This window comes from Podospora anserina, chromosome 1 (genome assembly GCF_000226545.1).
Source record: "Podospora anserina S mat+ genomic DNA chromosome 1, supercontig 3".
NCBI classification, from domain to species: Eukaryota; Fungi; Ascomycota; class Sordariomycetes; order Sordariales; family Podosporaceae; genus Podospora; species Podospora anserina.
In genome coordinates this window covers 218,629-242,319 of record NW_001914845.1, presented here as the reverse complement: position 1 = coordinate 242,319, position 23,691 = coordinate 218,629, and the positions used below count along the sequence as shown (strand labels likewise).

Here is a 23,691-nt window from a genome sequence, read left to right as displayed (position 1 = left end):
TTCTACCAATACCTCAATGTTTCTCTCCTAACCCAACAAACATCCAACTACGCAAAAGTCATCTCAATCTCCTTCTCCTTCCCAAAATCATCGTCCTCGTAGTCCGCCCAGGGATCCGCCAACGCGATATTCGGGAGGGTTTGCGAGCCTCTCAGTTCCGGGCGGGGTGGCTCATGACTGTTGTTATTATTGATGCCGCTGTAGTCCATTCCCCTACTCGTTGACGTTGATGTTGTTGTTGTTGTTGTTATTGCCGCCGTCGTCGAGGAAGACTTGCGATCATCAATCCCAGTATCAAACTTCATTTGTATCCCATCATCATGGTCCCCAAATCCACCACCGCCACCATACGCCGGGTAATAGCCACTGTCTTGCTTGCCGCCGCCCACAGAGGTGCTAGAGTACCCCTGATACGCCGGTGGTGATGCCGCCGAGCGGTACTCATCCGATCCCCCATTCCTGCTCGGAGACCCAAACCCAGACGGAACAGCATCATAACTCTTGCTCTCCCTCAAACTGCCCCCCCTAGTCCGTGACGAATCCAGCTTCATAGGCGGCAGCGTACTCTTAATCTCCTTCACCTGCAGCACCTCCTCATCCACGCTCTGACCATTCTGCTTGCTGCTGGCCGCCTCCTTAGCCAGCTCGGCACGAATAGCGTCCACGTCAAACAACACTCCATGGTTATTCCCCTCCTTGTCCTCCGTCTTGCCGCTAGACTTGGCACCACCCGTCTTGGAAGAATCCTCATACACCTCCCACTCCTGTTTCTGCAGCTTCTGCTTCCTGCCAAACAAGCTAAACCGACTCTTCTTCTCATTCGACTTCCCCTCCCTCTCCAGCTCTTTTCTCGCCTCCTCGATCTCGTTGATGAGCTCGCGCTGCCGTTCCTGGTGGTTATCCGGGTCTGGGTCTTCGATTTCGGTGAACTCGTCGCTCTCCACCAACCACCCGCACTCACGAAGCAAACGGGGCATAGCGGTACGATAATCCATATGTCCGACAACCCATTCAGACACATCCATGTTTTCAAGCCCAGGGATGCCCTCAATCGGCGCCAGCCCTGCGACGCGCCTGATGCCGCCGTTGGTCAGGCGGAACAGGTACCCAAGAATCCAGTCATTTCTGTTGTATCCGCTGACGAAGCGCCCTGACACCACCGAGCGAGCCCGCAGGTACTCGTCGGCGTTGACGACGATGGGGCTTCCAAACAGGTAGACATTTTGCACCAGGCCGAAGGCGCCCTTTTTGGCAAGCTCCTTCAAGCAAGAGAAGATGACGCGGCTGCCGAGGGAGTACCCGACCAGTGTCACGGGACGAGTACCCAAGTTGCGGTCAATGAGCGAATCTGCCAGAATGAGACCGGCCATGTTGGCACGGTCGAGAGACACGGTCCATGGGTTGTCGATCAGATAGGAGAGCTTGGTGAGAATGACAGGGATCTGGAGACCAGACATCAGGACTGCCAGGAAGGTGCTGGCAAGGACCTGCTGAAGACCTTGTGTGAGAGCCTACATCACCTGTGTCAGCAGAGATTTCCCCCCCTCTCCTGCTTTTGTTAAACATACCTCTGTTGCCAGAATGTTGATGGTGTCACCCATACTGGTCAACATTTCCGGCTCCCACAACACCGAGTATATATCACCCATGACTGGGTCTACAGTACTAAACGGCAACCGGACGTCGTCGACCTTGCCCGTCATCCATCCGGAGACAGTGACGATGAGGTTCACTCTTTTGTTGTTGTTCAGCGGTCTGTACTCGAAAGTCTTGACAGCTCCGGTTCTCCGGTTAGCAGCTCTGACACCAACAATGCTTCCCGACGCCGCTGCAGTCGACGTGATGATGGCAGCACCTCCAACGCCACTAAGAAACGCGGTTGTCCCACTGACACCAATCGCCGAAAACCCCGCTGCTAGACCGGTACCGATCATAGGAGCCGCCAATCCCGCAGATAACCCAATAATCAAGCCGCCGCCAACCGTAGCAAGGCCCATCATGGCATAGCGCTTTGTCAAAGCGCGCTGCCGGCGATTTTCCATGTGCTCTGTTTCATCCCAGTTCTCCTTCTCAGCGCTCTGTTGCATTTCCAGCGCATCCGTCACCTTCTTCTCGAATCTGCAAATATCGAGCCAGCTGATTTCCAAGTCCTTCGCCACCCTTTCCAGCAGCACCCTGGCCCTCGAATCGTAGATGGAGTCCGCAATCAGCACAAGGAACAGATCACACAGAACCGTCCACCTGATGTCGATATCAATCTTTTGCGCCGTCGAGATCTGAGAGGGCACCTGGACAGGCTCAGCGAGCTCCGATTCGTTGTTACTCGAGTACGGCGGTGGAGGTTCTGCAGTGTCGTCCGAGTTGGTGGTGACGAGCGAAGCAGCACGGGAAGGCCTCGAGCTGGTCGACGTCCATTTCTCCTTCTCCTCCGCCATTGGGTTCTTCACACGAGCGTTCGCCATCAAAACAGGCGTCAAGTCTGCTGGAATGACCCCATGGGCGCTCAACTGTTCAATCATGACCTGCTCATCCGAACTGATATCCATGTGCGAATACAGTCGAATCATCATCTTCTGGCTCCACATTTGCATGCTCTCTGCAGCCGTGGCGACATGCTTTTTGCTCTTGGACGAGACTCCGATAGACTCCTCCACTGTCTTGACCATGGCTGAGAGCTCCAGTCTGGTAAGGCCTACATATGCGATTCTCTGACCCTCTGTCAGCAAATCCTTGGTGGCTTGCAACTGGCTGACAGCGTCGCGCTGGTTTTCCTCATCCTCCGTGATACTGGTTCCAGCGGCGTCGCGGCCTTGAAATAGGTACTGTGTGTTCTCGTCCATGCTAGTCGCAGATTCGGCATCGTCGTCTACCAAGACTTTGGTATACCCTTTGCCAGCTCCACCCAAATTGCCATAGCCGTATTTTTGGTCGTCATCCTCTTCGTGGTATTCCTTAGCGATGAGCCTGTTATTATCGTCGTAGATATCATACGGAGCATAGGCAGGCATGGTTTGCCACCCATCGTCGTCACCTTGTACCTTTTCAGGCTGCTTGGCAGTGAGCTGCTGATGCGAGTACTCTGAGGCTTCAGCGGGCATGTTTGCGACGCTCGACTTGTTTCTCTGGTGGCCTTGTGGATTCTTGGTCTCCTGGACAGCCTGATCCACTGTCTCGTTCTTCGTCCTCTCTGAATCTCCTTCTCCACCCTTGATAGCGGCAGGCTCGGAATCGAATCCGGTGGAGGTTTGTGCTGGTGCTCCTGTTGGGGTCGCTTTGCTGCTCTGCTCCAACTCCTTTGAGAATGTGACCGACGATGCACCAGGTTCCTTCTTCTTTTCATCCACGCCCCCCCGCTGGGAAACAGCATCCTTGAACTCATCGTCGCTGCTGGATTCTTCCCCATTCCTAATGCCGTCCGACTTTGCTTTTGTGGACCCCGCAACAGACTGACCTGCCTTCCCTCCATTCTCTATGCGCCACAGACCGTCATCTTGCACGGTTGTCGCGCCCATCTGTGGACTCTTGGATCCATTCGCACTTGTTGCGACATCCCCGCCATCGCTTCCCTCGCTCATTTCAACCGGTGGCGGGACATACTTTCTTATCGGCAATCCAAAGTCGTCGAGCTCGACAGCTGGTTTCGAAGCTGGCGGCGCATCTTTTGTGGTCGTCGTTGGGGACGGGCCGTTCTGGTCGTTACCAGCCGAGGGCCCGTCAACTCCCGGCATGGCTGGTTCAGGGGGGCGGGTTAAACGGGTACAGAATCAAATCGTGATCGACGGTGATATTCGGAAGAGGAGTCGCAAACGCGTACAACTGCCAAAACTTGTGTACTTTTGGACACGTGAGAGGGTTGATCAGGGGTGTTGTGTGTTCTCGGTAGAACAAAGTCGTCTTTGTTTCAATCGGGAGCTGCGGGAGCGGACGGACGAGTCGAGGCAACTCAAGATGGGAGGTCAAGTTAAAGTTGCGCGCACCCTGAATTAGTGCCCGTTCATCAAACACAGGGGCTGACAGGGGGCCCTCTGGTCTTTTTTTTTCTCGATGACGGAACGGGGTCGCGTCACGTCAGCAACTTGTCTGGGGGGCTGTTTCGTTTCTCTTCCCTCTGGGTACGCCAACCGTGAATGAGGCCCAGAAGAGGGATCTCCAGTTACAGATCGAACTGGAAGGTTGGAAAGAAGTCAACAAGAGGAAATCTCATGAGCTTTTCGAAAATTTGTTGAACAGACAAATGCGAGCCCAAGACGACACACGGCAAGACGGTTGCAGCTTGGGTCTCACTTGGCATTTCCGATAAGACAGACGCAGAATTTTGGTGGGGTTGGCTCTGTCCCACCACTGAGCGAACAGCGTCGAACGACGCTAGAACTTCGCCGGTGACGACGCCTTCACAGCGGGGCGGAGGTCGTCAGATGTCCATCCACCCCACGGCCCATTTAGCGGGTTTGCACTTGGCTGCAGCGCGCATGCAGCGTATCAATTCCCCGTTTCCTGCCATAGGCGGCATCCAAAAGCTTGTTAAGATAAAAATGTAACAGATTGATATATCTCACGAACAAGTACGAGCACTTGACGGGACCGGGGGGGGTTTATACGTGTACTGAATCTGGCTGCATTCCAGACCTGCCAGATCCCAACGGCTCAGCAGCCGACTTCGACGAACTGCGCCATCCTGTTGACCAACACTGACCGTGCATCATCCTCTTGCGTAGACAGGCCGGTGTACATCCGGTGCTTCCGCTTCCGCAGTCCCCCATTCAACTCCGGTTGACATGTCACCCTGAGCCATATGCCATTCAAACTAGCACGTGCTCCAGACGCCAAATACAACTGTTATTATGCTAGCATCTATGCCAGCAAAACCCTAGTTAATACATCAAAGTCAATACATCTTTCGCCCATGTGATGCCAGAAGTCTATGTCAGCCACGGGCCTATTGCAGGCCTATACAGCCTGGCATCGTCCTCTCAGTCCTGCATATCCGCACCCGCGATCGCAGCATCAACCGCGGCCGAGATCTCCTTATCACTAGCGCCCTCACCAGTCGTAGCCTTTTTCCTTCTTTTCCTCTTGGCCTTGTGCTCGCCCGCTACCTCCGCAGCCGGCGCTTCTGTCTCCTCTTTCCTAGGCCTTTGCTCCTTCTGCCCATCCGTGACCTTCTTTGCCTTTTTGACCGCTAATGGGTTCGGTCCCTTCTTGCCGTAGTTCTTCTTCTTCTTCGGCTTGTCGTCCTCACCCTGTATCGAACTCTTGCCCTTTTCCTTATCATCCTCCTCATCACTCCCAGACTGATCCTCATCATCCTCTCTCTTCCTCTTATGCGTCCCTCTCGTAATACCGCTCATAAACCTACACCCAGTCAGCATTTCCATCACCACGCAAAAGAACTCCAGGGTCACATACTTGGCCTTCTCCTCCCGCTCCCTAACCTTCAAACTCGCCTCCGCCATCGGCTCCAAAATCAACACACTCCTCTTGACATACATCAACGGCGTCGGCACCACAGCCCTCAGCTTCTCCCTCAGCATCTCGTCCTGCGTCGCAACCACATATCGAAACTTGTTCTCGTTCCTCCTCTTCGGGTCCACCACCGCCATCACACACTCCCTCTCCGTCAGCGGGTCCTCGTCCATCAGGTGCCCGCACCTCCTCCTCTCAAAAGTCTTTGCCCGCTCAATCGCCGCCGCCACCCCCGGCTCCTTGTTCCGCGCGTACATGGCCCGGATGCAGCACTGCGTGATCATCGGCTTGAGGCTCTTGGTAGACAGCGCCTTTTCGAACAAGGTCATCAGGTCCAGCTTCATCGTGTCGAGCACAATGTCGGACGTCATGAGGAGCTGGTAGGGCTCGCGGAAGCCGAGCATCTGGAAGGACCGCATCAGCTTCTTGTATTGCTTGGTGCGTTTGCCCATGGTGGTGAAATTGTTTGCCCGTCCGAATCCGGATTTTCTAAGTGGTGGTTTGTGGTGAAAGATTCGTGAACTGAGTGTGATTGACGGAACAGCAGAAAAAAAGTCGCTGGATATTGTGTCAGGCGTTGATGAGGTTGATGAAAAGAAAGGTTTATGAGGTTGAGAAGCTTCATGAACTTTTGCTTGGCTCCCAAAAAAATTCCACAAGGCAAGAGCCCCACTTTGATACCTTGACGGCTGGTGGCCCAAGCTCCCAACATGGCTCCACTTTGGCTCTAAGATGGGACATCAACACTTTGAGGAAGTAATTGAGAATATCATAATGTTTGGCTGATTTAGATACTTCAGTGCCTGCTATTCTATAGGATACTTCAGATACTGTAACTCGAGAAAACGCCAAACACCAAGCCCTCAACACCCGCCTTGCTTGCTGACCTAGCACCATATCGAATCCTACCCTAACCCACGCATGTGAAAAAAAAAACCCGAGTATCAAGCCGTATAGATATCTCCCTTCCAAAAGCAGATCATGGAAAAGAAAAATCTCAAATCCCATCTCGTGAAAACCCCAATGTTTGGTTTCTTTGCCCGTTCAAGTCGTGCCATTTCCCATTACACAAACCAATCAATGCTCCACACGATCGATCCCATCTTCGTTACACCATCCCGGCCTGTTCAATGACAAGGCCCCCTTGATATCGAGTATCCAAGCCCTCAGCCCAGGATTAAAATGTTTCTTCCTTCGAATTTTGTCCATCTTCTTAAAATCACCCCTTGTTCTTCCTGCACATCGCCGCAACAACACTGATATCATCAAGCTTTCCTACACACAACCGTCAGCAACAATATCAACATCAACTCAACCCCCAAAGAACTTACCACCCCCACTAGCCAAACCCTCCTCGATGGCATGCTCCATAAACGGACTCTCCGCAAAAGGATCAAGAGCAATCACCTTCGCCGCCTCCTTCAGCTCCTCCGCCACAAACCCCATCATATCCTTCCCATCCTCCCCCTCCACAACCCCTTCCTCCCTCCCCTCCCCCCTCTCCCACCGTTCCACGCTATCGCTAACCTTTTCCACAATCTCATGCGCCCACAGATTATCAATCACCCCGTCCGACATTGCGAGCACCACATCCCCTTCCCGTATCGGTACCTCGTCCACCACGGCACAATTCACCGGCGTGTCCGGACTGTTCGTACCAAGCTGCCTAGGGCAATCAAACCAGTGCCACTGTTCCTTAGATTTAAACACCATTTCCCTCGTTGACGGGCGCACAACCATCACTTGCGAGTCTCCTATGTTGGTGACATACACCAGTGGTTCAGGGTCGCCCGTTTCGGAATTTTTCCGAAAGTGAAGCAGTGCGCCAGCCGCCGTGGTTGTTCCCTGCCAGTCGTTCGGTTCCGAAGTCGCCTCGACCGTTTGCTCGTACGCGTGCTGTAGGTAGGATACAGGATCGGGGTGGTAGTCTCTCTGGCTATGACTTGCCGCGTCTTGGAATATATTCGTCGCCCAGAAATGCAAGATTAACCGGGCCCAGAGACTGAATATGTTTGTCTGTCAGATTGGACTCCAAGAAGAAAGCAAGTGGGTGAGAAAGAAAGAGAAAAAAAATAAAAATCTAACCCAGCATGCCCCCTCGGCCTCATACTCCAAGCGCCCACCCCATCATTCGCGCAAATAAAGTACTTGCTCGCAAAAACAGCATCATCACCATTGGTATAACCCTGAATCAAATGCCCATTCACATACACCTTCCTCCTATCCCGACTTCGATCATGCGTGCTAAGTGGATCACTAAACGACCCCGAGGGAGGCGACAAGAACGGCGGCGGGAACGGCCTTGGTGTTCTTTTGGCGAAGAGCCCAATCCCAGTGTCGAAACAAAACGGCAGTTTCGGGAAAACCGACGGGTCCAGTCTGCCGTCATCATCCAGCGGCAGCGGAGGTGGTGGTTCTTCGGAGGAAGATGCGGAGGAGGTAGATTCGGTCGTCGTCGCAACAGTCTCGGCAGCAATTGTGTCATTATTGTCCGTCGAATACTGCAACGGAGCCGCAGTCCGGAATGTCGCCCGCTGACTCGGCGTTGGCAGCGTCTCATGTAGCAATGTCGGAAACTTCGGACGAGGGGGCCATGGTGATCGCAGGACCAGGGCCGCCGGAACAGCCGCCCTCAATCGCGCGTGTGTTGTCGGGGCTTTGAGCAATCGGGGAGCTAGTCTTCTCATTCCAGCGAGAGCGGCGCGCTGTCTCAATCAGCCGTGACGCTGGCGAGCAGCGAGCAGCATTCGAGATGTAATTGCAAGATGTGCGAACGTGTTCGATCGAGGGGTGGGTTGGGTTGAATCCAAAAGGTTGGAAACCGGGGAGTGTACGACAGGTGGGCAGGGATGAGGGATGGTCGAAGGTCAAATGGAGCCTTGGGCTTATCTTATCAAAGCGAACAAACGGTTTGAGGCTCGATGACATCCCAGTCGTCTTGGAGATGCAGGGCCCTTGTTGCGCTGTCGCCACACAAAAGCTTTGGTAAGGTAGCTGGCAAAGTGGGGCCGATCCGGCAGCCGGGGGCCGGACTCCGCACTAAGTGGGCTCTTACACACAGAATCGGCCCGGGACTGCGATCCAACGGCCGCCCAAAGAGGCAAGAGTTGAAAATGTGTTCGTCCTTACTGGACAGCTGCTGCTCTGAATGTGGCTGACAGGCGAGTATCATAGCAATGGTTAAGAATCAGAGTGGTATCAGGCACCTAAACATTAGATGAACAGGACCATCGTTTACACAACCGATCCCAACATGTCACAGTGGTTCGACGGACTCTGGCAACAAGTTGAACAGTTGAAACAAACTTATTATATCGGACCGTGTGGTATGAACGCCGCACAGCCGTACAACTAAGTACAACTAAAAAAGACCAAACGCCAAAGCAGCAATGATAAAGCTGAATGTATGGATGAAAACCCGACCAACACTAACCATAATGCTCCTGGCAATCTAGCCTTCCACTTTGCTCCCATCAACTGGCCATGTTCTGAAACCACAACATCCACCCTTGAATCCAAGAAAAGAAAAAAAACAACGCCGTGTGGCCCAAAAATCCAAAATTGTTGCCTGCTCTGGAAAACCTTTTTGAGTGTGTAAAAAACCAAGCTAACTCGTAGGTATGAAATGTTGGGAAGCCCTGTCGTGATCTATCCTGTCGTTATCTCAATAAAAAGAATGTCATCTGCTTGCATGAACGTCGTTCAACCGTCAAACCCGTCCCCCGCCCTGTGGCTACTCGCAGCCTCAACTCGAGCCGCTATCCGACTCAAATGTCTTCACCAAATCCTTGACCTTGACCCTCTTCTAGAAAGCCTGGCCTTGAAACGTCATTCTTCCCGGCGTCCCAGATCGAGGACCGCTGGGCACCGTAGCCGCTGCAAACGGAGCCTGTGGTGGCGGCGAGTTGCTCATTCCTAACCCTATTTGCCCTTGCTGTCCCCATCCACCGCCAGACGCAAACGCTTGGTTAACCGGAGGCGCGCCACTCAGTGAGCCATGTTGAGACATCCCTTGGGGAGGCCATGACTGTGGCCCATACTGAAGGGGAAACTGGGGGCGAGGGGAGCCTTGGTATTGAGCTGCAAAATGAGCCTGTTGCTGAGCGAAAGCAGCCTGGGCAGCTCGCTGCGCCTGTTGATGCTGCTCCCGATTTCGTTGATCAATAGCATGCGCAACAGCTTGGCCACCGATCCCTTGCCTCATCTGAGCCCTTTCACGCTCGCGCGCCTCAATTGCACCGACCAGGCCAACCCTGGCCTGGGGAGCGTTCTTGTTGCCAGCAATGGCAATGAGAGGGCTGCCCGTCATCCTCGCGACGTGTTCTTGCTCGCGTGCCGACAAGTGCGACGAGACTTCGCCGCTGGACAGAGCAAGCATCCCAGCCTGGCTCACAGGGCGACCAGATGAGAGTAGGTCAGCCGAATTCGACCGCGAATGGGATGCTGGATTACTGTTTGGCCGCTTGTATGGGGATGTAGGGGTCCCCGCTCGAAACTCGTTGAGAGTGTAGCCCGAGGGGTTACGCTGATGCATAGTCGCACGTTGTTGGACAAACTGTTCAGGGGAAATTGATCTATCAATGGATGTGCTGGGGCCTGGTACGACACCCGGTTGCCAGGCCACGCTTCGACGGAAGGAATCGCTCGATTCTTGACGCCGATGGCAATACGCAGGACCAGGGCCAGGAGATTTTCTACCAGAGGGTGTGGTTGCATGACGTGGGGATTCCATTCCAGATCCAGAATCAGCTCCGTGTGAAGAGCCTGGTGCCGACAGCACCTTCCCAGGTGGAAGTGCTCCATAGTTCAAAGTCCGCCCAAAATCGATATCTGGAATTTTGTACCCTTCTCCAGCCTTGACACCAGAGACAGGCGCATCCTCACCCGTGGACTTGAGCACGCCGATCCGCGGCCGTCCCGTCGATCTCACTGGCAGTTCTATCGAACCCCGGTGCGTGCTAGCGTAATCAGGGCTTACTGTGGAAGCGCCATCATCGGAATGACTTTCTGACCTGTTTGGAGGGGGCGGGGAAAAGGAGATGGGAGAGACTGGTTCCTGGTTCTTGTGCTGTAGGCTGATGGTTCTAGCAGGCAGAGGTTTGCGATGAATCGGGGATCTTTCTGGAAAATTGAACGCCATATCAGCCCTGGAAGGCGGTGGGGTCTGTCGGCCGCTAGGAGGGCCCGAAGACTGTGTTGTTTGATTTCCATGTGGCTGTTGACTCATTGCAGGGCGCATACCGGAGTCAGTGGGAGAGGGGCCGGTTGATGGACCAGAGTTCATGTGTCGCGTGGTGTTGCTATCGGGACCTAGGACGGAATGTTTTAGGGGAGAATCTGACTGGTTTTGTAACGAATCCAGGCGCGGTGGAAGGGACCCAGGAGAGCCTTGGTAGGTAGTGGGAGCTGTCAAAACTTCACGAGATCCATTGTAATTAGCATCTGATTCCATGGTAACGGCGCTGGTGGTTTGTGTCTGTACCGGTTGACCTCGTGGGCCGTTGTATCCAGATTGCGGGCTCATCGCGTAGTCGCCGCGCAGCTGCTCATCCGGGTATCCTCCAGGTCCCAAGCCTCCTGCGTTGGCCAGCTGGGATAGCGTAGTGTCGGATAACCTGTTGTGTTCCCGACGCAACTCAGGTGAAGGTTGGGGCTTGGGATAAGGCCGAGATTCTGCGCCATGAGCAAATGCTGGAGGGGGAGCGACCGGCTCGGGGGTCATCATCCGCTGCATTTCGTTCAGGTTGTAGCCAGCCATGCCTCTAGGATATTCATCCTCGGAGCTGACCCTCTCCGGGGTGGGCGCCAAATCGCTTGCAAATGTCCTGGCTCGGTCAGCGGGGCGCATGGCCGAAGGGCCGACTGCGTGATGATCCATATCATAAGGGTAAGGTGAGTGGTTCTCGAGCTGGGTATCCGAGATGTTGCGCGTGTGCTTGCCATGACCGGCCATAGCGTATGGTGCCCTCTCCCTGTTGGCATCTGGAGGTGCAGAGTCTGTTCGCGTACCCGGCCGAGTCACAGACATGGACCTTGATGACCGCCCAGAACTTCCATCATCCGATGCAAAACCTACTCTCGGCTTCGACTGTCCGCCCTGGCTTAGCCGCTTGCTGCTTTGGCTTGCGGTATCTCCAGCCGCCTCCATATCCAACATGCGAGTCCCCGTCAGCTCTTTCAACTTCTTGCGCCATTCCCTCTCCGACCAAGAGGAGCTTCCGTCGGTGGTGATGAGCCCACTGACATCGAGCAACTCGAGATATCCATATTTCTTGTGCTTTGGCATCGCAAACATGAGAGAGCGCGAGTCTCTAGGGCTTGCACACAACCGACCTGGACGACCGTACAGACCAAACGTGTCCCAGGTTGGGAAGAGGAAGCGCAGCAACATCTCAAAACCAGGGACCATCGGATGCGACTCGGGCATGATGAAGACGAAGCCCTCGGTTGACGATGGTGGTTCGGAGTGGATGTGGATATCACCCTCAATTTTCAGCAGAGTCGAGCCATCGATCAGCGCCTTGGCCTGTGGGTAAATAGCGTAGGCTGCATAGGCATCGGTGATGGTCGCTATTGGCTTTTGGTGCTTCTTCTTCTTCTCGGCCTCCTTCTTGGTGTCGAAGAACCTGATCTCACCCTTTAAGATGGGTGCATGTGATCGGTCATAGGCAGAACGCTTCTTGTGCTCCTTTTGTGCCTTCTGATACTCCTTCTCGCTGGGTGGTTCTATCACGCACCAACAACGTCTCCAGGGGACACCGGCACCGAACCTTACACGGACGTATTCCTGAACGGGAACCCTGGCGCGTTCCATGATGATGTTGATGCTGTTGAGGGTCTTGCCTTTGCCGGCCACCACGGCGCCCGTGTATGCCTCTTGAAGTGTCGAATGCTCATACATGGCCAACCGGATGCCGGAAGTCCACTGGATCAAAGAATGGTGCGAGTTAAAGTGAAGCAAATAGCGATTCCGGCCCGCGGTGCTAATGCTGAGAATATTTTGTAATGGCTGCTCATCGGCGGACCTTGTTGGAAGCGATTCGATCTGTGACCTCATGTTAGCAACAACTCACTCAACGGAGCGAAGCAAGGGTCCACTTACCATCTTGATCGAAGCATCGGTCAAGTTGATGAACTTGGGCAACACCTCCCCGTCGTCACCAGCGGCATCCAACTCGGCGGCGTCCCACAACGACAACACAGTGCCGACAAGCTGAGCGAAGCACTCGGTCCATGTTCGATCGGGGTTAGGTTTTCCTTCTATATCGCAACAGCTGGTTAGTCGCTAACACCATATGCCAAGCGAAGACTTTCGCTGCGGTGGTTCTTACTAATGTCTTGGTCGTCAAGCTTGAGAAAGTAGCCCTCCTGATACAGCTTGTTGGAGTGACTGTTTAGCAGGCTAAAAATGGGCAGAAACTCTGCTGGGGTCTGACTAGACAATTCCATGATGAGCGGACGGTATGTTTGCGAGAGGGAGCGAGGTCTCTCGCGTCGGTTCGCGTTAGGTCGAGGGCTTGGTGGGGGAGACGGTGGCAGCCGTTGTACCACTGGAGCATGTTCGTCTTCAGGAGACGAGATGGGTGTTGTTTCGGCAGTCGAGTCTGGCGGCAGTTCGCTCTCGGAGGACTCTTGCAGCGTCGGCGAGCCTTGCAGTGTCGGCGAGGTCTGGAAGGGTGGCGACGAGGAAGGTGAGGTGACGGAGGTGTCGAGCCTAGAATCCGGTTTTGACGGGATCGGGGACGACTGGCAGGAGGATTCGATGCTCTTGGGTGGTGATGCAGGTGCGGGTGTAGGGGTCCCGGAATCCCTGCGAGGTGTGAACTGGGCTATAAACGAGCGCACTAGAAGCACGACAAAACCCCGGGTGTCAGTCAGTAGATTGCAAATTGGGCGAGATTACACAGCTCCTCCAGTGGGCTGCTCTTGTTATTATTGTTATTATTGTGCCGGGGACGGGGAGTGCCAGGGGGCCGACATCGTCCCAGCAGTCCAGCTAAGCATTTGAGAGCAATGATTTGCCTGCCTCAGTGAGGCGAAGCATGCCAGCCAGCGACCGGAGGGGGGGTACGATGGGGTGCCACGAGTCCCCAAGACATGCGCCAATCCCAGCGGACAACAACTAGAATTCCATCTAGGTCCCCGGCACACAGCTTCCACCACACCAACAAGTTTCTGGGAGTAAGGAAAATTGTTATGTCACATACCTCGTCCCTGGCGGGCCATGATGGATGTCGAACGGATGTTTGTGCCGCGGAAGCTCCGGCACCGAACGGAGGGAAACGAAAAAAGGTGATGTCGCAGGGAAGATGCGGGTTTGGGAGGTAGCCGGAGCGGAATGAATGCAAAAGACGAGAAACGAAGTGGAGGTGAGGCAGAGGAAGCTTCTTTCTCCTGAATTAATCTTGCCGTGCTGCCTTCTCCGCGCCAAGGGGGGGGGGGGGGGGGGGCCCGATGGCCTGGGACTTTGAGGGCTGTTCAGTGTTCGGTCGGTTGCGGCCCCATTAGGCAAATGTCGTTTCGGGATACGGAGGCTTCGGGACAGAACAAAGACGAAGCTCTTTGCTACGGATATAGGTCTGAAGACTGGATGACGCTGGCTGGGGCCGTCCCAAGTTTTGTACGGAGCAGTGCTGGAGCCAAGTAATTCTTTTTGGTAAAAAGCGCCGTTCGATGCCCCGGCGATCGCTAGGCGAATCGTTGTCTTTCCTGCATCAATCTTTGTAAGTGGAAGACTACACTAAGCTCGCTGAATCTCTCTCGATGTCCAGCTCGAACGGAGCGGCCTTGCCGGTACAGGCTTGGGTGCAAGACAGTGCCGTGGATGCCCACTTGGCGTGGCGATTCAGTGATGCTCCAAATACCCAGTGTTCCCTGTCGAACCTCCACAGTCCGCTTGGCGACTCATTCACTCTGACAGTGTGCTATTTTCAGTCCTGACGAGACGGTGACGGTGACGGCGCCGTTCTCTGGCCTGGGCTCTCTGAAGATACCGCCGGCATGTTGTGGTTGTTTCCAAGTCGACCAACATTAGAGGAACTTCCCTTTCGGGCAACATGGAATGTATAGGTGGACGGGCAACGGAGATTCAAACAAAGCAACTGCACAAAAAAACGTACCTCGATTCCGTCAAAGTACAAGTGACAGCTGGCAGCTCAAAGCTAAATTCGACTGGAGAACCAAAATGAAGACCTTTAGTAAAAATGATTGCAAAATCAAATCCCAAAAAAACTGCAGTTCGTAAACAACTGAGAAAAACGAGCTCAGTCAGCACGGCTGACCATACGAGAGGCACCAGATATGTCTCGTATTTGGAATTGCTACTTCCCGTCTTCCGCCCGAAAGCTCCGAGTTAAAGTACACCTGCCCATCTTACACCTCAATATCAAGACTCTCCCTGTTGTTGTCACTTTCCAGGGACATTTTCAGGCTCTGGCTCTGCATGCAGTGATCAATGATCAGTGCGGCTTTCCCGGATCGTTGGACTGGGCTCTGCAGTCTCAGGATCTCTCTTGACCATCAGGAAGAAAGTCCCTTGGTCGATCCCAGGTAAGCCAGATCATCCCGCTCCGACAAGCGAGACGTGCAGCGAGTGCCACCGTGTCATGCACCTACAAAAGCCCACCCCACGACATCATCAGTGCAGGATATGCAGCACACCATCACCCAGCACAGAGGCGCTATTCTTTTAGTGTCTTCTCCCGCCTGGCTATCGGCAGCAATTCTCCAGCTTTTTGCTGTCTTTTCTCTCCGGACACGCTTGCTGCTTGCTCCCCAGTCCTGCATTGCATCACCGGTTCTCAGATGTCGTTGGCAGTTAACGCTGCCCAGCAAAGAAGACCCCGCGATTACTTGGCATAGAGGGCAGGGGGGTCTGGATTGGTCAAAAGTTTGCTTGGATGACGATGGGGTCCGGTGAAAAACCTCTTGTCGCCAATCGATGAGCCGCCAGATCCTTTCCCGCCCGACGAACCTCCAGCCTCCGCCTCTTCGGGGTGATGACGCTCTCGATTTCAGGTAGTGTACTCCGTAGCACGTTGTCACTGCGCTGCGATGGCTCATCAGCCAACAGATTTCCCTCACCTTCACCACCTGAAACCTCTTCGGGAAATTCCACAAACTGTCATGGGATTTGTTCACCAACGGTACCAAGCCCCGCCAGCATCAGCAAGCTGGAAGCGCTAGAACCGCAGGTCGGTCCCCACGTTGCCGTCCCCTGTCCGGCACCACTTTCCGATGCGATCCCAAGAACTGGGCACTTCTGGGCGTTGCTGGGCATCGCTGATGAATATCAATGAGTTTGAATACGCGCGGCCATGGCGGTCAAGATGAATCCGTAATCAACTTGATTGTGCTGCGGTTGCCGCCGCCGAGAAGCTTTTTATGTTGGATTCGTGTAGCCAAGGTCTCATTGAGTGAGGCTTGGGAATAGGAAGGTGAGGCCAATACGAGCTTGGGTAAGACAAATCACCGAAGCAGCGGCTGTCGGTGCTGGCGTATTCGCACCAGCGCCTGTGGGGAATCCATCCCATCCAGAATCCTGGACCTGAGACGTTATCTACACAGCGAGGCGGCATTGTCGTTGGCTGCCTATGCACGCTGTTTCTATTTGCCTGGATTCTTTCGTTTTGGATCACCACTTGTCTATATGTTGCACAAAGTGTATTGAGTGAAGAAGGGTTGCACTGATTTTGGTTCTGATTAATGAGGTTCCTCTTCTTGTCTTGGGCCTACAATAATTGGCACCCACGAACACTCCACCACTTCATCGTGGCAGACAGGCGCTACCCTGGGAGACGACGACGGTCAATTTTCCGGGAGTTCCCAGCCACCCGCGGACCCGACCTCGTTGGCTTTGGCCTTTCAAAGACACCTTTTGCCGAAGCCGGAACAATCTCCATCAAACTTACGTCATCGTCCCCTTGCTAGATTTCAACACCAGCTATGAACTGATCACAGCCATCACCAGCTCTGTACGTCCGTTACATGGTGTAGTCTGTTGGTCTCAAGACATGCACTTCGTCTATCAATTTCCCTCGTTTCCTAGAGTCTTGAGTCTTGATCACGAGGGGTATACCGAACGCTCAATGGCATCATTCGTTCAGACGCCTGGACAAATTTGTGATACTGAAGGGTCCAGCTGACAGGTTACACCTCCATTCCCGCCCCTCCATCTGACTCCCACCTTTTCAAGAAAGCCTCTCATGCGGGTAGGACGCGCCTAGATTAACCAGCGGGAGCAAGGGGCGGACGGGAGGCTTCGCCTTGTCGATATTTGCGGCGTCCATGGTGACGCTGTGCCACCGGTGTTACCAAGATATCGAGCACGGTAGCGTTTGAGTCCGGCAGGTGATCCCGATAGCCATTGCCTATCACTTCTGGTGTGGTTGGATGCCTCTTTAATTACTTTGACCAGGTACTTGTTGGGCGATTGCCGCACTACCTATCTTTTCAAGTGTAATTAAGACTTCTATACGAACAGGTATTTAAGCGGTTTGAACACTCCTACGCCCCTCTAAAGTTGCAAGCTCAGCATTTTGGCAGCGAGCAATCTTCGTCATATTTCTGTACAGGAGACAGGCTTCACCACAGCAAGACGGTTGTTCAGTATCTTCGTATTTCCTTTAGCGTTGGCACCGCCTGATCATAACAAATTCCCAGCTCCCAAAAATATATGTAAAATAAGATCCAGATCAATGCCAATACATTGTCTTACCGAACACTGTTAGACAAGGTCTTATCTCCAGTGAAGCTCCGGGTTCCTGACATGTTGTGTATTCGAGACTCGATCGAGATTGGTCTCCTCTCAAACCCAGGCTTCAGATGCATGATGCCTCTATCAAACACAGCCATCCTCCAGCTGCCCCTCCATTGTCTTCTCTTAATGGTTCTATCAGAAGAAGCATTTACACACGCATTTTACCTTCATCCCCCAAGATGACATGCCATTTCATACACCCTTGGCCTTCGCAAATCCTTCTATTTTATAAGATTTGATGGCGAACCATGAAAATAACCAGCCACCGCCTCTTGCTTCAACAATACTGCAAGGGCTCCAGACTCAATCCTCTTGCCAGGATGACTTCAACCTCACAATTGTTCGCCGCCCCGACCGCCGTTTTGCTCTCGTACTCGGGTCGACGACTCAATTACGTGCTTGACGCAGCCATCCGGATCCATCTGTTTCAACAAACAGAACAACCCCTCAATACGTTCAAACTCTGTCGATCGGAGATGTCTCACAGGGCAAAATGATTGGAAGAGGGAAGGGTTCGAGGAGGAAAAAGCAATCGGGATGGAGCCGACGGTGCCGGAGGCGTTCGGTACACCAATTGACCCCTCCAAAACCCGCCAGGTTGGGAAGGCGATGTCCCCAAATCGAACGCGCTATCGCGGTCCAAAACGCCCTGTCAACCCAGTCGGCCGGCACGCGTGCACAGGGCAGGTGCTGCCCCCCAGCCAGTGTTGTGCAACTGAACTTGTTGAATGGTGGAAGTGAGACCCAGCTTGTGATGTTTTCTTTTTCTGTGGGTTGAACTCAGGTTCAGTTCGCTCCTCCGCCGTTGTCCTGCACATTTGTTGCTCCTTGCTTCCCTCCTCGTCGCTTTTTTCCATGCGAAGCTTCCAGGTTGACGTGAAGGTTGCCTCGCCAGGCCAATTTTTGTTGTTTTGCTTGCTGCACACGCCCAGTGCCGACTGACCACCAGTCCGCCGCGTTTGGACCCGCCTGGCTCGAGTCCTTCGTCCCCCTCAACTCGACGTGACCCGCTTCCCAACCTGCGCGCGCTCGCTTTTCGCCCGACGCGATCCCGTGAGGATTTGGCAATCAACTGCCACTCTCCGTCCGTGGGCGACGTGTTTCTTCGCTTCCTGTCGAATGCGCCGGAGAAAAAAAAAAGGGCGTATCCCACTTTTCCTATAACCACCGCGATCGCTTTTCATTGCTCTTCATCAAAAGGCTGCCGCCACCAACGCCGCGCCGTTGCGGAGCTCCGACCTTTGAGACAACTGTAGAGCGCAAGTGGCAGGGCCATCAGTGCCGTAAATATATCCATACCTTTTCTTTGCGATGGACTCGTTTGGGGAGGATTCGCAGCCGACTCAAGGTTTGTTTGTTTTGATCTGCCGAAGCCCCTTTTCTCCTGCGTGTTTCTTAGTTCTAATCTGATTGACCCCTTTCTGCGCAGCGACGCAAAACGTCGTGGATCCGAGACGGCTGGGACAGCAGAACTCGGGCTTCTCAGATACAGACATCGCCGACATAATATGTCTTCTTGTTCCGCAGTCGGATGCTGCACGCCGAGAAATCAGAAGAATCAGACTCCGAACACCAGAGCACACGGTTGGGAGGGATGAGGCGCTCAACTTGGATGTGGAAGAGGATGGGGAGGATGTAATTGGGGGCCAGGGCTTTCCGGGACATGGTGTAGGGGAGTATCACATTGCGCTGAGGTTTTCCACCGAGATTAAGAGTGCTGTAAATGGCTTCACCTTTGGACGAAACGAAAGTCGTTGCGACATTGTTTTCGAAGACGATCCGATGCGACGGCTGAGCAACACCCACTTCCGCATCTACCTCAACGACCACGGGGTTTTGATGATTGAGGACATGTCGACAAACGGCACCGTTGTTGATGAGCAGCTCTTACGACGAAAGGGCGAGCCACCGCTCGATGTGAAGAGGACACTAAGGAGCGGTTCGAATATTAAGATTCTGATGCATGAGGAGGCAAGAGACCTCAAGTTCAGGGTCTGGATACCAATCCGGCAGGGCTACTCAAATGAAGCCTACAAGCAAAACTTACGAACATACATTTCAAATCGAGCAGCACTCACGGTAGATGTGAACGCAACCATCGTGCCCGGCCCTGGTGGGCGTGTAAGCTCATCCCCCTCCTTTTGGAAATCCAACCGTGGCCACGTGAGTAACTTGACATGTAGGTTGACATATTCAAGCCCGCGGCACCCAGAGCAGCTCCTGCGCAAAGGCAAACGCCCAACAACCCGGTAGCTGTTCGTCGGGCACAGCCAGGTCCTTCAGATCAACAAGATACCGATGATATCTTTGATGGTCTTCCAAAGGCGTGGGGTGGGTCGCAAAAGTATAACCGTGTGGGTGAGGTGGGCAGAGGCGCCTTCGCTACCGTCTACAAGGTGACCTCGAGGTTCAGCGGTGAACCTTATGCGGCCAAAGAACTCGACAAGCGGAAGTTCATGAAGAACGGCGTCTTGGACCAGAAGGTTGAGAACGAAATGCGCATCATGCAAAAAGTCAAACATGTCAGCCTCCGCCATTCTTGAGTTCTGTTTTGCACAATTACTGACACCGCAACAGCCAAACATTGTAGAATACGTCGAGCATCTCGACTGGGATAACCGGCTGTTGATCATTATTATGGAATATGTCGGCAAAGGAGATCTCGGGAGGATGATCTCGGAGTATGGGCCTCTCACCGAGGACACCACGAGGACCATGGCAACCCAGCTGCTGGATGCCTTGGATTATCTTCACAAGATGAACATCACCCACCGTGATGTGAAGCCGGACAACATTCTAGTGAGCTCACATGATCCATTTGTGGTCAAGCTCACGGATTTTGGGCTTTCCAAGATGATTGATCACGACCAGACGTTTCTCAGGACCTTTTGTGGTACCCTCCTGTATTGCGCCCCTGAAGTATACTCGGAATATGCCGAATACGATAGCAGAGGCAGACGGCATCCCCGAAATCGACGTCTCCACCCACAAACTGGTCAGAGATACGATCACGCGGTTGACATTTGGTCCTTGGGAGGCGTTCTTTTCTACACAATGACGAAATCACCCCCCTTTCCGGCTCAAAGCGGAGCTAGTCACTCGGCGCTCCTTCATCAGATCATGACCAAACCCCTCAACATAGCACCCCTTCAACAAGCCCAAATCTCAGAAGAGGGTATCAAGTTCATCCAGGGCATGCTCGACCGTAAACCAGAGAACCGAGCAACGATTGAAGCGCTCCAGCAGCACCCCTGGATTCAGCCGCCTCCGCCACCGCAGGTCGATGAAGTATCCGACCAGGAGCTCAGCTTCAATGCTTCACAGCTCAGCATCCAGGATCAAGACTTGCAGATGCCGTTTGAGGACCATCTGATTCCAGCCAGCGACGATGAAGATCTCCCTGATCAGGAGCCAGTTCCAACCGGCGGATACGAGTCCGAGAAGGAGAACTACACATTTGGAGCCGGTAACCAGCCACAGCCTCAACCTCAACGTCTCTTTGGAGAAGTAAATCCGTCGGCTATGGGGAGTCAAGGCGCGGTGGCGGCCCATCGTCTGAATCTGCCGGTGTCCAAAGACAGCTTTGCGTCAAGCGCATCGACGGAGATTTTAGGATCCGACAATGAAATCAAGGACAGCTTTGAGTCTGACCAACACTCCACACCGCGGCAGAAGAAGCAGTTCTCGCAAATTCCCTCTGTCGGTCTGGAGGAAGGGTCCTTCTCGCTCAGCCAGAGCAGATCCACGGAGGACCTCAACACCAAGACCTTTGATGTGGCATCACAGAGCTTGGGGGGCGCCGAGTCCATCCTGGAGAATCTTAATATGAAGTCACGCGTCGGCTCCCTCCTTGCCTCTCGTGGAAGTGAGGTGAACTCCAGCAAACGCAAGCAGGATTCATCCAGCGAAGATGAGGCTCAGCGAGGGCCTGTATCCGATGGGCGCGGTCTGAAGAGGTTTCGATCAGACCCCACAACGGTTCAAAAGCAACAACAACAGCAGCAGCAGCAGCAGCAAGAAGTCGCCATTCGCACGCTCGATAGGAAGGACTTCGATTTGATGTCGCAAATCCCATCGATTCCTAAGCAGTCGGTGCAGATCGACATTCCAGTCCACAAGGCTACATACTGGCTGGCTAATGACAGGAGCACCTGGCATCTGACGTACCCCGAGATGACACAGCTACAGTTCGACGCCTTCAAAACGGCAGCCAAAGCCAGAGGAGAAGACTTTGCTCCAGGCAAAACCCCTCTTTGGGACCTGGCAATGAAGTACTTCCCACCCACCAATCGGGAGCGGCCAGGCAAGATCAGAAGGACCTTTGAAGATTCCGGAGACCACACGATGCCGTCTACTGCAATCGAATCCCAGGCGAGTCAGCATGTCGAGATCCCAGACACCCAGGACGCGTATACCACCATGGCTATGCACTCAGAGCGGATGAAGCCAGTGATTGCGTGTTTGAAGTCAACACCCAGTTCAGTGGTTCACTTCATTCAGGTCCTGGTAACCGAGTGCATGATCTCCTGGGGCCGTTCAGTCGACAACACTCGCTCGTACGAGCCCAAATCGGAGAGCAGAGTCCCAAAATACGCATTCAAGCTCCTCCTGTGGAAGAACAACTTTGATGCGACCATCAACAGGAACTGGCGGCCTTGGAACAAGCGCTACGAGCCTGACGAGGAGGAGTTCATGTTTTACATTTGCACCAAGGCGACCAACGGCATCTGGATCAACGGCGAGAAATTGCGCTCTCACCTGAACGAGAACAAGAAAGCCGACGGCCCTTACAAGTACTGGGCTCCCCTCTACGACGGCGACCGCGTCTCCGTCTGGCAGACCATCGACGGCAATTCCAGAACCGAGCTCACCTTTCGTTGCGTCTGGGGAGGCAGCGCGAAACCTCGTCCCGGCTACGGTCCTCAAGCTATCCCAACCATGGTCGACACGGACACTGCCCGCCAACTGGATCACCTCTGCGACAAGATTGAGCGCAAGATGCGCAGTCTGAACGAGCACGACCTCTGTATGGAGGAGGCGGAGTATGACATGAACGAACGCCACAAGCACATTGACCGGGAGAGGGAAAAGTCGAAGCAGTTTGAGAAGCTGAGGAGGCAGGCGGACAGGGGTGGGAGGAGGCCGAGCCCGATGCCGGGGATCACGTATGGGAATGCGGATTCCACGCCGGCGATGTGGACTAGTCAGTTCAGAGGGGGGGTGCCTGTTTTTAGGAGGCCGAGTCCGACTGCTTCGGATTTGTTGAGGGCTGCGAGGTATTGATTGTGGTTTTGGAGAGAAGAAAAAAACATGATACCCGGTGGAGGTGTTTTTTTTTTTTTTGGTACGATTGTTGGAAGGTTTGTTGGAACTGTTTGGTGTGAGAGAAGGGAGGGGTGGGTTTTATGCATATTATTATACAGCACACAGTCGTTACGGTATAGCTTTGTTGGAAAGGGGTGTTTTATATCTGTTATAGGGTTGGATGAATGTTTGGGCGCAAAATTCATACATATCTCGTATTGTATTGTCATCTAGTTTTTTGGGGAGGGGGTTGTTAGTGGATGGATGGCTTGATGGATGTGGTTGTTTCTGGGTGTTTGTTTTGTTGACTGGTACTAGAGATCTATATTTTTATGTTGGAAGGATATGATGACGAGCTTGGTTTGTGTGGTTTGGGGAAGTGGTGATAGTGTCGAGATGGTTCGATAAGGAGGCTGGACTGGAAAGAGATGTTTCAAAACATGAAAATACAATATATATATCAGACTAGGTGCTATCTAGATGGTTTCAGTCATGTGTTTTTTTTTCCTGAGGGATTTTCTTGTGCCAGGTTGTCTTGGCTTGATGGGATGAATACATTTGGCACTCTTAGGGGGTGGGGTGTACGGTTGTTCCTTGCAATCATCCAGGCACATCTTAACATGAGACTTGCCTGTTTGTTACTTTGATTCAACCCTTTTATTTGGCATTGTGCATCAATCAAGGTATCACACTCGCTCTTCCCCCTCTTCCTGAGGTCTTCTTTTCGGAAATACTTGCACCGGAATCTACTTGTGTTAAAGAGGGATCGATCATCAGATACAGCAAGCAAAATCACCCCAGCCCGTGGAACACACATGCTGTCTTCATCATCCTTTTGGACACTGTTCTTCAAAACGGCATTCTTCCACAATCTTCTATATGCCCCAGATGTTACAAATTTCATCCTGTTCACGTGACCATGTTTGATGCCTGATTTCGGATTTCTCAGAACAATCTTAGTCAATGCTATAGAGAGAGATATCAGGGCCTGGTGTTTCTCTCATGTTTTTTTTTTTGCGTACCTACCATTACCATTGTGTCATATTGGGGTCTTCCTCCGCAAGAGTGACTGAGAGGTGATATGCACTTGCACAAGACTTTGGTGTCAACACAGAAGTGCTTTATAAGACCTTTTTGATCAAGATAACAGGACTTGTGTATGACTT

At 53.2% G+C, this 23,691-nt stretch overlaps 5 protein-coding genes across 5 annotated transcripts; 1 reads left to right on the top strand and 4 right to left on the bottom strand.

Annotated features, from left to right (window-relative positions):
- Positions 1–47: 47 nt before the first annotated feature.
- On the bottom strand, positions 48–3,728 carry PODANS_1_13500 (uncharacterized protein; the record flags this gene model as incomplete). The annotated part of the gene is made up of 2 exons (XM_001905017.1): positions 48–1,487; positions 1,569–3,728. The coding sequence occupies 2 exons, from the start codon at positions 3,726–3,728 to the stop codon at positions 48–50; spliced, it is 3,600 nt and encodes a 1,199-aa protein (XP_001905052.1).
- A 1,242-nt stretch (positions 3,729–4,970) lies between these two features.
- On the bottom strand, positions 4,971–5,915 carry PODANS_1_13490 (uncharacterized protein; the record flags this gene model as incomplete). Its single annotated transcript, XM_001905016.1, has 1 exon — positions 4,971–5,915. One exon carries the CDS (start codon positions 5,913–5,915, stop codon positions 4,971–4,973), a length of 945 nt encoding a protein of 314 aa, XP_001905051.1.
- Positions 5,916–6,682: 767 nt separating this feature from the next.
- On the bottom strand, positions 6,683–8,150 carry PODANS_1_13480 (uncharacterized protein; the record flags this gene model as incomplete). Its single annotated transcript, XM_001905015.1, has 3 exons — positions 6,683–6,738; positions 6,795–7,465; positions 7,549–8,150. 3 exons carry the CDS (start codon positions 8,148–8,150, stop codon positions 6,683–6,685), a joined length of 1,329 nt encoding a protein of 442 aa, XP_001905050.1.
- Positions 8,151–9,268: 1,118 nt separating this feature from the next.
- On the bottom strand, positions 9,269–13,689 carry PODANS_1_13470 (uncharacterized protein; the record flags this gene model as incomplete). The annotated part of the gene is made up of 4 exons (XM_001905014.1): positions 9,269–12,508; positions 12,566–12,723; positions 12,795–13,307; positions 13,671–13,689. 4 exons carry the CDS (start codon positions 13,687–13,689, stop codon positions 9,269–9,271), a joined length of 3,930 nt encoding a protein of 1,309 aa, XP_001905049.1.
- Positions 13,690–18,532: 4,843 nt separating this feature from the next.
- Positions 18,533–22,504, top strand: PODANS_1_13460 (uncharacterized protein; the record flags this gene model as incomplete). The annotated part of the gene is made up of 4 exons (XM_001905013.1): positions 18,533–18,569; positions 18,651–19,388; positions 19,475–19,753; positions 19,812–22,504. The coding sequence occupies 4 exons, from the start codon at positions 18,533–18,535 to the stop codon at positions 22,502–22,504; spliced, it is 3,747 nt and encodes a 1,248-aa protein (XP_001905048.1).
- Positions 22,505–23,691: the final 1,187 nt, after the last annotated feature.